The sequence below is a fragment of the Salvelinus namaycush genome, chromosome 38 (genome assembly GCF_016432855.1).
Source record: "Salvelinus namaycush isolate Seneca chromosome 38, SaNama_1.0, whole genome shotgun sequence".
Taxonomy (NCBI): Eukaryota; Metazoa; Chordata; class Actinopteri; order Salmoniformes; family Salmonidae; genus Salvelinus; species Salvelinus namaycush.
Window position 1 is genome coordinate 7322228 of NC_052344.1, and position 16686 is coordinate 7338913.

Below are 16686 nucleotides of genomic sequence, written 5' to 3' on the forward strand. Positions count from 1 at the left end.
GTTTACGTCCGCGCAGCAGTGTGCCACGCTTCGGCAAACTCCGCTGCTGTTCCTTCAATAGGAGAGTAGTAGCCTAGCCTATGAAGAGCAGAAGAAACGTGAGGGAGACATAACACCGAGAGAGAAACAGACGGAGCGGCACAAAGGAGAGAGGAGAGTGTTGTGCGAGAGGGCGATATAGAGGGAGATGAGAGGAGATGCAGGCAGTGGCCTAGATGTGCGAATCGCCAAGAGTTGCTCTTTCTGGTTCACTGGATGGAGGCTGCTCCCGCGCAGAGAGGACTAGAGAAAATATGGGGATGTTTTACGCGGTTTGTTGAAGTCTACACAGTGAACCGTTACTTTTTTTCAGTACGTTTGTTAGTTCAATCAATAGTGTTCTGTATTTTTATGTAGTCTACATTGTGTGTGTTTTGGGGAGAAATGGGTAAATAATTTGGAAGCCCCATGCAGTAGCGCACAGTCCCACACACTGCCGCGCGTTATGGCTCTCTCTATCAAACATGGTATGAAAATGCACTGAGCCGTTTACATTTACACACTGCAAATATATAGTTCACGCCGCTTCCTTCGCTCCCCCTATGTGATGGCGATGGAAGTGGAAGCTGACAGTGGCAGAGGTATATCAAGGAGGGCTCATGAGAAATGCCCGAGGGCGGTGGAGCGCAACGGCTATGTGAAAACATGTGTCACCCCTCTGTATCAGGACGCAGGCTGCCAGTCGTGGCTGAGACTCGCAGAAAAATGGAGTTCCCGGAGACTGTCCTCCGCAGTGTGTGTGGGCTCTGTATCAGTTATTCTCGCTTTGCTGGTCAGATTGGTTGACTGGGACGTGGAGCAGCAGAGTTGCGGCAGTAACAGAGAGAATAACGGCGAGTCTGGATCTCTAGTTCATTTCGTGGCGAGCTGTGTGGTGGAACTGTTGTTGAACGTATGGTACCTGGTGTGCCCTGTCTTCACTCTCGTATGTGCCTTCTTTTGGGTTGGCTTGTACCTGATCCGTTGCGGGGTGCTGATCCGGACCGCCGTGTTTCTGTTGGCAGTGTGTCACTTGGGCGAAGCCGCGGCGCAGTCTCTCCTGCACGGTGCGGAGGACCAGTTGCTGTCGTTTACCGCCACCGTGGTGGTTCTGTCCTGTCTAGCCGGCGGGGCGCTGATGGTGGTCAGGCTCGGACAGGGGGTTTCCGTCATCGTCTTCATCAGCATCATCAGGACTGTGTCTCTCATCTCCCTCAACAAGGTCCGGGCCAGCTGGAGACCCTACCTGGCGTACCTGGTAGGAGTGCTGGGAGTCCTGCTAGCGAGGTATGCTGACCGGCTCCTGACGGGCTCAGGGCCACTCGGGGCGGGTTGTAGCTACGTGACAGCGGGGAAGGAAGATAATATCATTCCCGTGTTTAAAAGACGACGGAGGTCCAGTTCGGTGGTCTCTTCAGACATGGCGCACAGTCACAGCAACAGCAAGTCCCACCGAAGGACCTCGCTCCCATGCATTCCACGGGAACAGGTAAAAGCTTAGCTATAATTTGAATGTTTGGCTTTTTTTTTAGGGCAAGGGAATGGCACAAAAATGTGCCCACAATTAACGCATTGTGCCCGAATGTATTATTATGATTATGATTATTGTTATTATTATTAGGCCTATTATTATTACATTAGACGGGTCCTTCGAATTACTTTGCGGGATGCCTCAAAGCTCAGCTTCTTCTCCGACAAATATTCCTATAGGCTACTCTGAATATAGAACACGTGTGTTAACTTGTGCTGATTCTATCATGAGCACTTTATCTACGCTATTAAAGGGAAATACTCTCTGCATGCACGTTCCAACCCCTTTTCCCTTTCCCGTTCTATTTTAAAGTAGGCCACTGTTCAAATGGCAAGTATGTGTTTGTGCTTTTGATAAACAACTGTATGCCACTGTCCAGTGGTCAGTATAGTGTATATACTGTGTGTCCAGTCCCTCCATCTAGTGAAGGATTGCTTTGCCCTTCAGGTAGTAAGTCATACCAGGGTGGGGCACCTGAGACAGAGTCAGGGCTGATAACCAGCCCTCAAACCAGGCCTTTTGTTTGACCTGGCCGGGTGGCTGTGGGTCGGAGGAAAGGCTTTCACGTCAGCTCACACCAATTTGAAAAGGTTATCAGTAGTTAGAGACTGATATCAAACACATTTCCGCATGGTTTACTGTAATTCATGTGTTTTTTATACGGTAGTTACCGGGAATTGCATTCTACAGACCGGCTTGAATGTGGCTTAAATGGATAAGAAATTAATCTTAAATGTGAAGGTACACATTCTAGAGTAGCTTTTTATTGTATTCAAGTGCATTTACTGACCTTGCCTATTGTTTTATTCGGCCTCGTGCTTGGTTTATTTTATGTCTAAGGACACTGTGTATCCTGAGAAGGGTTTCCTGTCTTTAAGGACAGATTTTGTGCAATGTTGGACTTTTTTTTGTATCTCCTGATGTCTTTTCTCATCATTGAATTGCAATCCAAAGTTAGTACAGCTGCTACATTTTAGATGCAGATGTACAAGTGTTGTGCATGGGGCTCCCCAAGTATACAGCCTTTATAAGCTGTACAACAGAGAAGACATGCTGTACTGCTGGCAACGTTTTTTTTTATCCTCCTCAGCATGTATGAGGTGAATGAACACATATGAAGCTGAGGTACTCTAGTATGTTAACCAGACCTGTGGGTAGTGTTCATAATTTATCATCTCAACTGTGAATTCTACAACAAAGGGAATCCACAACGACTGATCTCTGTCATACAACACCCTTCACTCGTAAACGTTAGATTTGTTGTCCCTGATCTTCAAGGGTAAACTTTCACAACAGCTCTACCTCCTCCATACCTTCTCAGCAGTTACTACTGTGTTGCCTCCCATGGAAGTTACGCCCTCTAGTGATAGATTAGAATAAAACAAAAATAAAAAGGTATCCAAGTTGAGATAATATCCAAGCAGACGTTTTGTGTTGGCAGAAGGCATGTCACACTATTAAAGATGGGATACTGGACACTCCAAAAGGTTTCAACTTTATTTGTCCCAGAGGGCAATTGGTTTTGCAGCAAAGGAGCATAAAAAACAACATTGAACATATAAAATCCACATGGATATCCACAAGGATAGTGCACATTGTACTCTGGACTAGCACGCGGTCTAAACTCTTGAATATGATGACTTATTTTTAAGTAAGAGGCCCTAGCTGGCCCTAGCTTCATACGGATGTTTATTGCAACTTGTTTAGGCCATGTGTTTTGGTGTTGACTGTTGAGTGACTTTGGGCACATCCCTTTTGAACTGTACATTGTGTTAGTGCTGGGTCATCTGATCAAATCGTGTTCAATGATGCTGACCAACCTCACTAACAACACACAACGACACGAGGTCTGACAAATTGTCCCCCCTCTCTCAGAGTACTTGGTTACGGGAGCTTTGATACGCAAGAGGCCTTGCGATTGGTCAGGGTGAGTGCTGTGCGGAGCGGCAGGCCAGGCAGCATGTCCTGTCCTCCACAGGCGTTTCCTTGAAGTGAGTTGCGTAAGCCTCTTGAGAGAGAAGGCTAGCTACACCAGGAGAGGCTCGCTGGCTGGATCAAAACAAGTCTGTCTGTAAAATAGGGCCTGATCGCCGGTCAGCAGAGTATGTGCTGTACAGTATGGGAAATTATCAAATGTCACCTATGATGGTAGGACATTATTCTGTATTCTCCATAGTGAATGGATTTTTAGTGCAATACAAATAGAATAGGGTATAATTTTAGAAGCAGCCTTTCGTTTTTCCTAAGGATAAAAAAAAAAACTAATCTCATTTTGTGTGCGTGTGTGCTTGCGTGTGTGTGTTTGTGTCTAGCTCTCCTCTGGGTGCAGTTCTCGCTCAACTCAGAGAAGCATAGATTTTCATAAACCTGCCCTCCTGCAGTATTTATGAGCCAGCCTCTGCTGACTGCCTGCCAGAATGTGTTCTTGCTTTACATTGCAGCATCCAGCAGCCCCAAGAAGTCCTCCACTGCTACTTCAAACTTTCCTGTCGCCATTGTTTTGCTCTCTGTAGCCATAATGTCACGTTTACAATGTGTTTATAAATGTGTAAGGTAGGCTTTATGAACATTCAGTTCTTAGTAAATCATTACCATCTGTATAATATAGCATGTATAGTTTGAGGAAGACATTGTAATGTCAGATGAAACCGTTTCAGATAGATTACTGGTTCATAAATAGCTTTTTAATGAATTTCTGGGGGATTTCTTAGAACGTTAGAGCACTTCCAATAACATATCATGATATACATTTCTTTTTAGACAGTATGAGTAGCTCTGCGGTAGCGCTGCAGTGGACTAGCTAGCTGCAAAAACTGTTTGTATTTCAGCAGAGGCTTCTAGAGGGATATGATTCGAGGAAATAGCCTTTTCTAGTGAGTTTGGGGCTGATTCAATCCAAACTTTGGCTCAGGAATAGAGAAGTTGTAAATTGGACATTTAAAAAAGCAATTTCATATGAGATTAGTTTATGCCTTGGTTCTCCTTCTCATTTTCCCTATCCACACACACAAGAGGACTGTATATTCTACAATGCCATACATTATAACAATGCTTCTGCTAAAATAGTTGAATGCTTGAAAAAGAGTTGGGGAATGGGGATCCAATAGTCCAAACAGTTCTGAATTTTGTTCAATTTTCAAACTGTATATTACCTAATTATCAAACGTCTTAATATTTCTATGCCACAGCGAGAAAGAGAGTGAGAGAGGGAATGACAGAGAGAGAGAGAAAGAGAGAGAAGGAGGGTGTGATTCAGTTAAATTTGAAGGAGAAAAGGGTGCAGCAAGAATCTATTTGAGGGAAACCCTATTCTCTCAATGACGCACATTCATTCCCACAGAGACCCGCCACATTATGCTCTGTGCCATAGATTCCTGAATTTCTGTGCCACTGATACAAGGTTAGTAGGCTGGACTATTCTATCTGCCCTCATAGGTTTAGACTATTGTTCCCAAAAGGGCCTGGATCATGTACAGATGTAGGATCTTAATTTGATCACCCTGTTGCAGGAGAACTGCAATGTAAAGCTTGTAGTGTATTTGAGGTTTTAAAAGGCTTCTGAAGTTTGTAATTCCCATTTTGAAATTTCAGACTTGTATCAACCCCTACTTGTATCAACCCCTACAAAAATGTAGATTAATTATAATCCACATAATAATTCACATTTCCTGTTGATGCAGGATTATTTTCATGCTGTTGCAAGCTGGCTCAAATTAAGATCCTACATCTGTACAAAAACAGATTAACTTGGAACCGGTTTGTACTTAACATAGTGGCTTGTTGTGTGTGTGTCGCAGCTAGGCCCCTCACTCACAACCAAAATGAGGTTGGCCGTGCCGAGCTTGTGTGTGTGCTTGTGTGTGTGTTGAGCATATTCCTCTACATGTTGTCATAGTGTATATTCACCTGTTTTCATCTTGTCGGAAGCAGAGAGGGTGTCATTTCCACCTGACGACGAGACATGCCGAATGTTGACTTTATTAGTCTGCCTAGCCCTCTCTGTTTAATTGAGCTTGTCTGTGTGTGAATGGACAGAGGGATCTTTTACGCACACTCACTCACTCACACGCACTCACAAGCTCAGCACGGCCAACCTTATTTTGGTTGTGAGTGAGAGGGGCCTAGCTGAGACTGTGAGAGGGTGTCCGAGGAATGTGTAGCTTCAGCTGGATGATGGGGCCGCTGGCTGCCAAACCTCATTCATTTAAAAAACCCAGCGCTGCACAGCGACCCGAGTCTCAGAGAACAGCATCACCAGAACATGGTCCTGAAGAGGAAGAGAGACGGAGAGGCTGAGGTAGGGAGGTAGAGAGAGATGCAGGGGAAGAAGGGAGTGGGAGGGAGAAGCAAAGAGAGAGAGAGGGGGAGATGCAGAGAGGGAGAAAAGAGGGAGCAACAGAGGAAGATGTAGATTGATAGATAGAGAGGCAAGGGTAAAGGGTAGGAGAGGTAGAGAAAGAAAGACGGAGAGCAAGCGAAGAGAGCCGTGCCCCTATGTCACCAGGTGTGCAGCTGTAGCTCTTATGAAGAAAAAAAAATGAATGGACTGCCTCATTCAGACCAGAGGTAGGTGGAGAAGGAGGGAGGGAGGAATGGAGGGCAGAGAGCAAGTGAGGAAGAGAAGGATGGGGATGGAGAGTGGTGAAAGACATAAGAGAGATGGAGAGAAATGAAGGAGGGAGAACAGTTTCCTGCCAAGTCTACCAAATATGTCAGTCGTAACAGGACAACAGCTGGCCTGTGAAACCTCACCACTGTTCTTATAAACACACCACAGCACCGCTCTGCTCACTAAAACACTAACAGACACCACGTTCAAATACTAACACACACTCACTCCAAACACTAAAACATTTCTACAGTTTCTGCCGCGGCTGCCAAGACAGTGTCTCCTATATAGACAATGGTTCTTTTCCATGTACTTGTTTTTTTCTATCCAGTACCTGAAGGTACATTAGGATTTAAGTTGTTTTCTCTTTTCATTCACTAGTGAAACATAGCAGATGCCTGCATAGTCTCACAGTAGCCTATGAAAAGCCAGTATTGTGTCTGGAGTTAGAGACCAGAGTCATCCCAAAGAGAGATTCTGCCTCCGGTTGTCACAGTCTGACTTATCCTCCTCATTAGGAGTTCATTATCAGACTCACGTCAACATCACTCACATGTGAAACAGGAGGGATGGGATGTGTCTGTATGCTTGCCTGGGCAGCCAAGCATATGTATGTATTCATGCATGATTGTGAAGGCACGTTTATGTGTGTCCACATATGTGTGCGTCAGTACCATACTGGTTTGTCCACATACCGGTATGTGTGTGCCTATGCAAGGTGTGCCCGCATGTGGATGTGTTTGTGTGTGTGTTTGTGCATCTGTGTGCGTTTCTGAGAATTTGTGTGTGTACGTGTGTACCAGCGAGAGAGAGAGAGAGAAAGCTTGAGCCCCAACTCTAGCTGAATAGCTGTAGCTGTAGGGCTGCTAAGCCCACTGCTGAGAGGCAGCTTGTTATTTTAACCTGGACTGGCCGCTGCCCAGCTCCCTTCTCCCCCGCTCCCTGCTCCCTGCCCTCCTCCTCTCTCCCCTGCAACTCACTCCCTGCTCCCAACTTCCTACTCCCCTCACCCTGCTCCCGGCTAGCCTCTCCTCTCTCCTCTCTCCCCTCAACGCGCTCTCCTCTCCCCTCTCCCCATATACAGAGTGGCTACCCTGCTGGCCAGCCATATGAGCCCCTGGCCCCAGACAAGGAGCGTACTGTTACCCACTCAATGGTGTGTTTTAGTTTGAAAATATGCCCAGGCAGATGGGGAGGGGGGGGAGAAAGCCAGCCTTTAACAGAAACCAGGTCTGTACATCTGTCTGTTTGTCCGTCTGAAAACGAGTGAGAGCCAGGGAGAGCGAGGGAGAGGCTAGAGAAAAAAAGGTTGAAGGATTTTGGTGCAGGGTTTGTTTTCCCTGAGTCTATTTTAATTAGAGAGAGAAGTGGGCTAAATGCTCCCGTGTAACACAGCACAGCACAATGCCATGTTCAGGAGGAGAGGCGTGGAGGAGTCTCAGTCAGCGTACAAGGAGGTGTACTGCTGCATGGTCAGATATTTAGTTTTTTGAAAGAAGGGAAGTTTATTAAAATAATTATGTAAAGGGCGTTTTTATCAGTTCATTGGAGAGAACAGCCAGCCAGCCAATGTGATCAATTGTGTGAATTCGATTAATCATAAGTGTAATGAGAAAATATGCTACATTTCTCAAAATGTCTACAATAGCGTCCTGTTATAAGAAATGGATGGCTCAAGCCCCTGTAGCAGCAGCATTGGAGAACTGTCCTTGAGGAGCCTTCCAGATGACCACAGTCCTCATAAACCATGTATGAGTCCTCATAAACCATGGAGGAGTCCTCATAAACCATAGCTCCTGTCCACAGGTCACGTCACTGTGGTTGATTACCATGGCCTAGTTGAGCATGCAGCGTTACTGTGTTCGGTGTGTGTGTGTGTTTGAGAGATGAGTGTTTATAAATGTTCATACTGTTTAACCAGGTCCTTGTTGTAGAATGTAATTATTTCTCAATGGCTTACCTGTCCATATAAAGGTATGAAAAATTAACATTACAGATTGTTGTTGCTTCGGAATAAAATCTCATACAATTGAGCTTTCTGTGGATCAAGAGGGTTCCAGGCTAGCCCTCTGAGTCGCCCAATGCTTCTGCGCTGTCATCAGTCTGCTGGGCTGCAGTGTTTGCCCTCCCTGCCCCCTGCCTCCCTCCCTCCCTCCTCTAAGGCTCCACAGTGCCTGGTGCTGTGGTTGTCTATCAGATAATTGCCAGCGTAATTGCATCACATGCAGCTGGTAGTGTTTTTCACTTCTATTACTCTCCTTGCTTGTGTAATGCTGCTTTTACGCACAACACAATGGAGACGTGCACAATGCAGTGAATTGCACGAAGCCGTCTGTTCCTGGAGCCAAAGAGAGCCTGCTGCTGGGTCACACTAGGTTGGATCAGATCTTTATCCTGAGAAATGGGTCTGGGATTGGATAGGGACAGTAGGCTACTTGCCTGTTTCTGCTTAAGCCAAGAAGTTGTTGTCTTGTTTTGGCAAGGCAACAATGTACTAGTATTGGATGCAGATGTCTTGGAACTATTAATGAGTCATAAGTTAGCTCAGCTTAGCTCAGCTTGTATGGATGAAGGGATATTGCTCAGATGCATCATGTTAAAAACATTCAATAGTATATAGGTCAACTTTGTGATGGAACGGAAGCTGTTTTGGACCTGGATATCTTTAAGGTCATGGGTTCTAACTATTTATGTAGAAGCAAAATGGTATACAGTGCACTCCAAAAATATTCAGACCCCCTTGACTTTTTCCGCATTTTGCTACATTACAGCCTTATTCTAAAATGTATTAGTTCTTTTCCCTCATCAATCTATACACCATACCCCATAATGACAAAGCAAAAACAGGTTTGAAGAAATTGCTGCTAATTTATAAAAAAACAAGAAGTTGAAATATCACATTTACATAAGCGTTCAGACCCTTTACTCAGAACTTTGTTGAAGCACCTTTGGCAGCGATTACAGCCTTGAGTCTTCTTGGGTATGACGCTACAAGCTTGATACACCTTTTTTGGGGGGAGTTTGTCCCATTCTTCTCTGCAGATCCTCTCAAGCTTTGAAAGATTGGATGGGGAGTGTCACTGCACAGCTATTTTCAGGTCTCTCCAGAGATGTTAAATCGGGTTCGAGTCTGGGCTCTGGCTGGGGCACTAAAGGACATTCAGAGACTTGTCCCAAAGCCACTTCTGCGTTGTCTCGGCTGTGTGCTTATTTTCGTTGTTCTGTTGGAAGGTGAACGTTCATCCAAGTCTGAGGTCCTGCTCTGCTCTGGAGCAGGTTTTCATCAAGGTTCTCTCTATACTTTGCTCCGTTCATCTTTCCCTCAACCCTGACTAGTCTCCCAGTTGCTGGCACTGAAAAACATCCCCAAAGCGTGATGTGGCCACCACCATGCTTCACCGTAGGGATGGTGCCAGATTTCCTCCAGATGTGACGCTTGGCATTCAGGCCAAAGAGTTCAATCTTGGTTTCATATGACCAGAGAATCTTGTTTCGCATGTCTGAGAGTCTTTAGGTGCCTTTTAGCAAACTCCAAGCGGGCTGTCATGTGCCTTTTACTGAGGAGTGGCTTCTGTCTGGCCACTCTACCATAAAGGCCTGATTGGTGGAGTGCTACCGAGATGGTTGTCCTTCTGGAAGATTCTCTTATCTCCACAGAGGAACTCTGTAGCTCTGTCAGAGTGACCATCGGGTTCTTGGTCACCTCCCTGACCAAGGCCCTTCTCCCCTGATTGCTTAGTTTGGCCAGGCGGCCAGCTCTAGGAAGAGTCTTGGTGGTTCCAAACTTCTTCCATTTAAGAAAGATGGAGGCCACTGTGTTCTTGGGGACCTTCAATGCTGCAGAACGTTTTTGGTACCCTTCCCCAGATCTGTGCCTAGACACAATCCTGTCTCTGAGCTAAACGGACATTTCTTTCGACCTTATGGCTTGGTTTTTGCTCTGACATGCTCTGTCAACTGTGGGACCTTATATAAACAGGTGTGTGCCTTTCCAAATCATGTCCAATCAATAGAATTTTCCACAGGTGGACTCCAATGAAGATGTAGAAACATCTCAAGGATGATCATTAAATGTATATTTTCATAAAAATCGGTAATCGGCATTTTTGGACGCCGATTATGGCCGATTACATTGCAATCCACGAGGAGACTGCGTGGCAGGCTGACCACCTGTTATGCGAGTGCAGCAAGGAGTCAAGGTAAGTTGCTAGCTAGCATTAAACTTATCTTATAAAAAACAATCAATCTTCACATAATCACTAGTTAACTACACATGGTTGATGAGTTTAAGTTTAACTAGCTTGTCCTGCGTTACACATAATCAATGCGGTGCCTGTTAATTTATCATCGAATCACAGCCTACTTATGATTTTATAAAAGCACATTCGTGAAAAAAGCACTATTGTCATACCAATGTACCTAACTGTAAACATCAATGCCTTTCTTAAAATCAATACACAAGTATATTTTTTTTAAACCTGCATTTTTAGTTAAAATAATTTCATGTTAGCAGGCAATATTAAGTAGGGAAATTGTGTCACTTCTCTTGCGTTCACTGCAAGCAGAGTCAGGGTATATGCACCAGTTTGGGCCATCTGGCTCATTGCGAACTGTGTGAAGACCATTTCTTCCTATTGAAGACCGTAATTAATTTGCCAGAATTTAACATAATTATGACATAACATTGAAGGTTGTGCAATATAACAGCAATATTTAGACTTCGGTTCCATATTTCACTGAAAGAATAAACATTTTCGAAATGATAGTTTCCAGATTTGACCATATTAATGACCTAATGCTCGTATTTCTGTGTGTTTATTATATTATAATTAAGTCTATGATTTGATATTTGATAGAGCAGTCTGACTGAGCGGTGGTAGGCAGCAGCAGGCTCATAAGCATTCATTCAAACAGCACTATCCTGCGTTTGCCAGCAGCTCTTTGCAATGCTTGAAGCACAGCGCTGTTTATGACTTCAAGCCTATCAACTCCCGAGATTAGGCTGGCAATACTATAGTGCCCATAAGAACATCCAATAGTCAAAGGTATATGAAATACAAATGGTGTAGAGAGAAATAGTCCTATAATTCCTATAATAACTACAACCTAAAACTTCTTATCTGTGGATTATTGAAGACTCGTGTTAAAAGGAACCACCAGCTTTCAATATGTTCTCATGTTCTGACCAAGGAACTTAAATGTTAGCTTTTTTACATGGCACATATTGCACTTTTACTTTCTTCTCCAACACTGTGTTTTTGCATTATTTAAACCAAATTGAACATGTTTCATTATTTATTTGAGACTAAATTGATTCAGTATTGTTGTAATTGTCATTATTATATATAAAATATAGGGTTATATATAAATATATAAATAAAAATTGAACGATTAATTGGTATCGGCTTTTTTTGGTCCTCCAATAATCGGATCTGTATCGGCGTTGAAAAATCACAACCGCTCGACCTCTACTTCAGAAAGTATTCATACCCCTTGACTTATTCTTGTATTGAAAATTAAATACAGAAATATTGAATTAGATCACTTTTGGCAGTGATTACAGCTGTGAGTCTTTCTGGGTAAGTCTCTAAGAGCTTTGCACACCTGGATTGTACAATATTTGCACATTATTCTATTAAAAGCTCTGTCAAGTTGGTTGTTGATCATTGCTCGACAGCCATTTTCAAGTCTTGCCATAGATTTTCAAGCCAATTTAAGTCAAAACTGTAACTAGGCCACTCAGGAACATTCAATGTCATCTTGGTAAGCGACTCGAGTGTATATTTAGCCTTGTGTTTTAGGTTATTGTCCTGCTAAAAGGGGAATTCATCTCCCAGTGTCTGGTGGAAAGCAGACTGAACCAGGCTTTCCTCTAGGATTTTGCTTCTGCTTAGCTCTATTCCGTTTCTTTTTATCCAAAAAACTCCCTAGTCTTTTCCAATGACAAATATACCCATAACAAGATGCAGCCACCACCATGCTTGAAAATATGAAGAGTGGTACTCAGTGAAGTGTTGTGTTGGATTTGACCCAAACATAGCGCTTTGTATTCAGGACATAAAGTTAATTTCTTAGCCACATTCTTTGCAGTTTTACTTTAGTGCCTTATTGCAAACAGGATGCATGTTTTGGAATATTTTTAATCTATACAGGCTTCTTTCTTTTCACTCTGTCATTTAGGTTAGTATTGTGGAGTAACTGCAATGTTGTTGATCCATCCTCCTATCACAGCCATTCAATTCTGTAACTGCTTTAAAGTGGTGAAATCCCTGAGCGGATTCCTTCCTCTCCGGCAACTGAGTTAGGAAGGACGCCTGTACTCATGCAGTGACTGGGTGTATTGATACACCATCCAAAGTGTAATTAATAACTTCACCATGCTCAAAGGGATATTCAATGTCTGCTTTTTTATTTTTTACCCATCTACCAATAGGTGCCCTTCTTTGCGTGGCATTGGAAAACCTCCCTGGTCTTTGTGGTTGAATCTGTGTTTGAAATTCACTGCTCAACTGAGGGACCTTACAGTTAATTGTATGTGTGGGGTACAGAGATGAGGTAGTCATTAAAAAAATCATGTTAAACACTATTACTGCACACTATTATTGAGTCCATGCAACTTATTATGTGACTTATTAAGCAGATTTTTACTCCTGAACTTATTTAGGCTTGCCATAACAAATGGGTTGAATACTTATTGACTCAAAAACTCATTTCAGCTTTACATTTTTTATTAATTTATGAAAATGTCTAAAAGCATACTGTAATTCCATTTTGACATTTTGGGGTAAGCCAGTGACACAAAATCTCAATTTAATCCATTTTAAATGCAGGCTTTTCCACAACAAAATGTGGGTTAAAAGTTAAGGGTGTGAATACTTTCTGAAGGCACTATATGTTTTGTATGCAAGGCCTGAAATGCACAGAGTGAAGTAGAGAAAGCACTAAGACAGTGGGTGTTCTCTCTGCCCTATCCCTCGGCCAGCCTGCCAAACCTGCTCTGTTCTATGTGTTGTTGGAGAAGTAGTTATTCCCTTGTCTTTGAGTGGTAATTTTGTGTACACAAGGCAAGGCATTCTGAGCACAGACTTATGCAGGGACTGAATATAGTGACTGAAGGCGCTTGAAGATGACATCATCATGCTGGTGAACATTAGGCCTTTTTTATTTGTTTGTTTTTCTTTGCCGACACACTGCTTTTTCTCAGATTTTTCATGTGCTGGATACGTTTTATGAGGCCATAGGGATAAACAGGATTTAATTAATTATTTATTTTTGTCAGGTTCACAACCAGAGTAGTTTTCTTGTCGGTTGTTTTGTGGTGGAGGACGGAGGTTGTATCCTCAGGTGTGTCCCAGCTGCCACACACACACACACACACACACACCTCCACCCCCCTTGAATTACAACCAGAAGGCCTAATGGGTTCCAGAGCAGGGAGAGTCCCTTGAAAACCCAGGCCAGATGAATGCTCTGTAATAACAATTGTGTGTGTGTGTGTGTGTGTGTGTGTGTGTGTGTGTGTGTGTGTGTGTGTGTGTGTGTGTGTGTGTGTGTGTGTGTGTGTGTGTGTGTGTGTGAGAGAGAGAGAGATGGTTGACTGGTGGCTCGTTACCTCACAGCTGCTTGGCTGATGACGCTGTGCAGAATTTGCTTATAAATGCAAAATAACACAAACTTGGGACAACACAGCATGTGTATTCGTGTATATCACAGAAAGCGTGTGTGTGTGTAGTGAACAGTAAACACTTTACAAGTGTGTTACATGTGACAGAGGGAGCTTGCGAGTTCGGCTAGGGGTGTGAAAAGGGAAGTGGGAATGTGACATTTTGTGAAGGGAGGTGTCGCTGTTCCAAGTCCCTGAGCTGGAGAGATCCACAGAACCCCATCCTACTCCTCTTTCTCCTCCTCCTTTCTCTAAGGTGCCGATGACACTTCCATGACACTAAGGTACAGTACTTGTTGTCTGAGCAGCCAGAGGTCTCTCTCAGTGACGCATTATGACATAGGGTAACGTGTTAACTGTAGTGGCACAGGGAGATGGGGACTGATATGAAATGAAGCGCAAACATCTCTCCCCCTTGCCTTCATCCAGAGTAGGAAAGGCCCTGTACCAACCCACACAAACTGCACTGGTCATTACATAAGACCCAATGTCCACTGTCCTGTCCCTCTACATCTCACTCTGCATGCTTAGATGTAAATGTGTGTGTGTCTCTCTCTCTCTCTCAATTCAAAGTGTTGTTGGGGAAGTAGTTATTCCCTGGTACTTGGGTGGTAATCTCTCTCTCTCTCTAACTCATACCATCTTAGTCTCCCTCGCCCTCCAGTCTCTTTCCTCTTCTCCCTCTTTCTCTGTCCTTTATCTCTCTCTCAGTCCATCTTTCAGAGGACAGATGCCAGCGGCGGCATGGCGTCCTCAGCTGCCATCACACACTGTTATGTAAGGCAAATCTCTGTGTGTGTGTGTGTGTGTGTGTGTGTGTGTGTGTGTGTGTGTGTGTGTGTGTGTGTGTGTGTGTGTGTGTGTGTGTGTGTGTGTGTGTGTGTGTGTGTGTGTGTGTGTGTGTGTGTGTGTGTGTGTGCGTGCGTGTGTGTGTGTGTGTGTGTGCGTGTGTGTGCGTGCGTGTTTGTGTGTGTGTGCGCGCACGCGCATTCATGTTGGCCTGATTTGCCCAATGTGTCTGTGATGGAACGGGCCATCAGTGGGGCTGGGGTGGACCATCATGTAGAGCTGTGGTGGAGGATGGTAACTGAAAGATGGTTGGTTGTGTTTACATATACACTATTTATACTCATGCTTCTCAAAGTACTGAAAGCCCATGTCCTAGGCCCGTAACTTTGTTCACGGTCCCTCCCTGCCACCCCCACAGGAGACCCACATAGTCGGCAGATCCATCCACCTGACCTGTGCTCCATGCTACGCGCTTTAGCTACCTTCTTCATCTGTGCTTTAGCTATGTGCAAAAGCATTTATCCATGCTTTTTCCATAAATCCTATCTCCAAGGTTTATCCTGTAGTCTATTTTATTACCACTACTGCTCTGATCTTATCAGAAAGGATGATCTGATGATGCAAATATATACTGTCAATAAATCTAGTTAGTCAGAACATTGGGCTAATCCAATCAGTCAGCAGGTCCCCGGGCCTGGGAGGGCTCATCGTAGGGCATGTACTGGAGAGTTGGCTTTGATCCCATCGTCCCATCTGCAGGGAGGATGTTCAGCCACAACATTCAATGCCTCTCAAATTGGTTTGGATGAAATCGTTTTCTAAAACTTATTGTGTCTGTCTGATGTAAGCTCTGTCCGTTAAGATGAGGAAGTTCACTGGTCGGGTCTGCTGTTAGACTTCATTGCTCAGTAAAAACTGTGTTACCAAACTCTCTAAATAATGAAGGGGCCATAAAGAGCATCGTTCTCTGAAAAACAAAGAGAAAGCTCTTTTCATCCTTTGAACATTTGTGACAAGTAAAAGGGGGGACATTTGCTCTTTGCAGCTGTTGGTTTATGTTTCATGTCCAGCTCCGAGGCAGAACACACACACACACCCCTCTCGTCCCTCCTTTCGTTTTCTGCCCATCTGACATTTCAAACAGACGTGCAGAAGAGCGTACAAGGCAGGCGGGGGGGGGGGGCGACGGGAGGGCTGGCCTGGTCAAATAAACACAGGAGCAGTGATGCTAGTAATCCCTACCAGACCTGCAAAACACACCCTGTGTGTGTGTGTGTGTGTGTGTGTGTGTGTGTGTGTGTGTGTGTGTGTGTGTGTGTGTGTGTGTGTGTGTGTGTGTGTGTGTGTGTGTGTGTGTGTGTGTGTGTGTGTGTGTGTGTGTGTGTGTGTGAGTGAGACCCCTGCAGGGTTGGCTCTAATGGCACTAATGGAGGTTCTGTGGTGTGGTGCTGAGACCATAGACGCTGACGTGTGCACAGATGTTTGAGAATATTTAGGTGATCACTTGGGTCCACAGGGTTTGCGTTCCACTGTGGTTGACTCGTGGTTGTTATGGTTGTCTGTGTGGTTGGAGTTTACGTTCTGCTAATGTTGAACACTGAACACTGACAAGCGTCAAACCATCACCCAATCCAACAAGCAACACACGTCGCACTTTCATACCCTTAAAAGGAGACACCTCTTACATGTTCTATATCCTTAGTTACCTCTCTCTGAACTCCTCTCTCTTCTCTCCATCTCACCATCTCTCCGTCTCTCTCTCCGTCTTTGTCTTCTCGTTTGTCTCTCCATCTCCTCTTCTCTTTTTTTGCGCTGCTGTTTTTGTGGCTGTGGGAAGACATTGTGAGAGGCAAGGAGCGTCATCGTTAGTGCTCATCTGTGGAACAGACCAGGGGACAGACCACGGCTCTGACGTCTGTACGGGCCATTAGGAGGGGAACACACACAGAACACACACACCATGCGCTTTCCTCTCACACACACACAGAACACACAAACACACACACACATAAACACACACACACTCGTCAGGATCATGTGGTTAGCTGTGCTGTTTGGCACCGTGGGGCCTGTTAC

General features: G+C 44.4%; 1 protein-coding gene across 1 annotated transcript in view; it reads left to right on the forward strand.

The window, feature by feature from the left end:
• Positions 1-586: 586 nt before the first annotated feature.
• The window catches only part of LOC120031805 (cGMP-inhibited 3',5'-cyclic phosphodiesterase A-like), a 96613-nt gene continuing 80513 nt past the window's right edge, over positions 587-16686 (forward strand). Inside the window, exon 1 of the mRNA XM_038977625.1 lies at positions 587-1507. Coding sequence (XP_038833553.1) covers positions 587-1507 — 921 coding nt within the window. The remainder of the gene's footprint in view (positions 1508-16686) is intronic.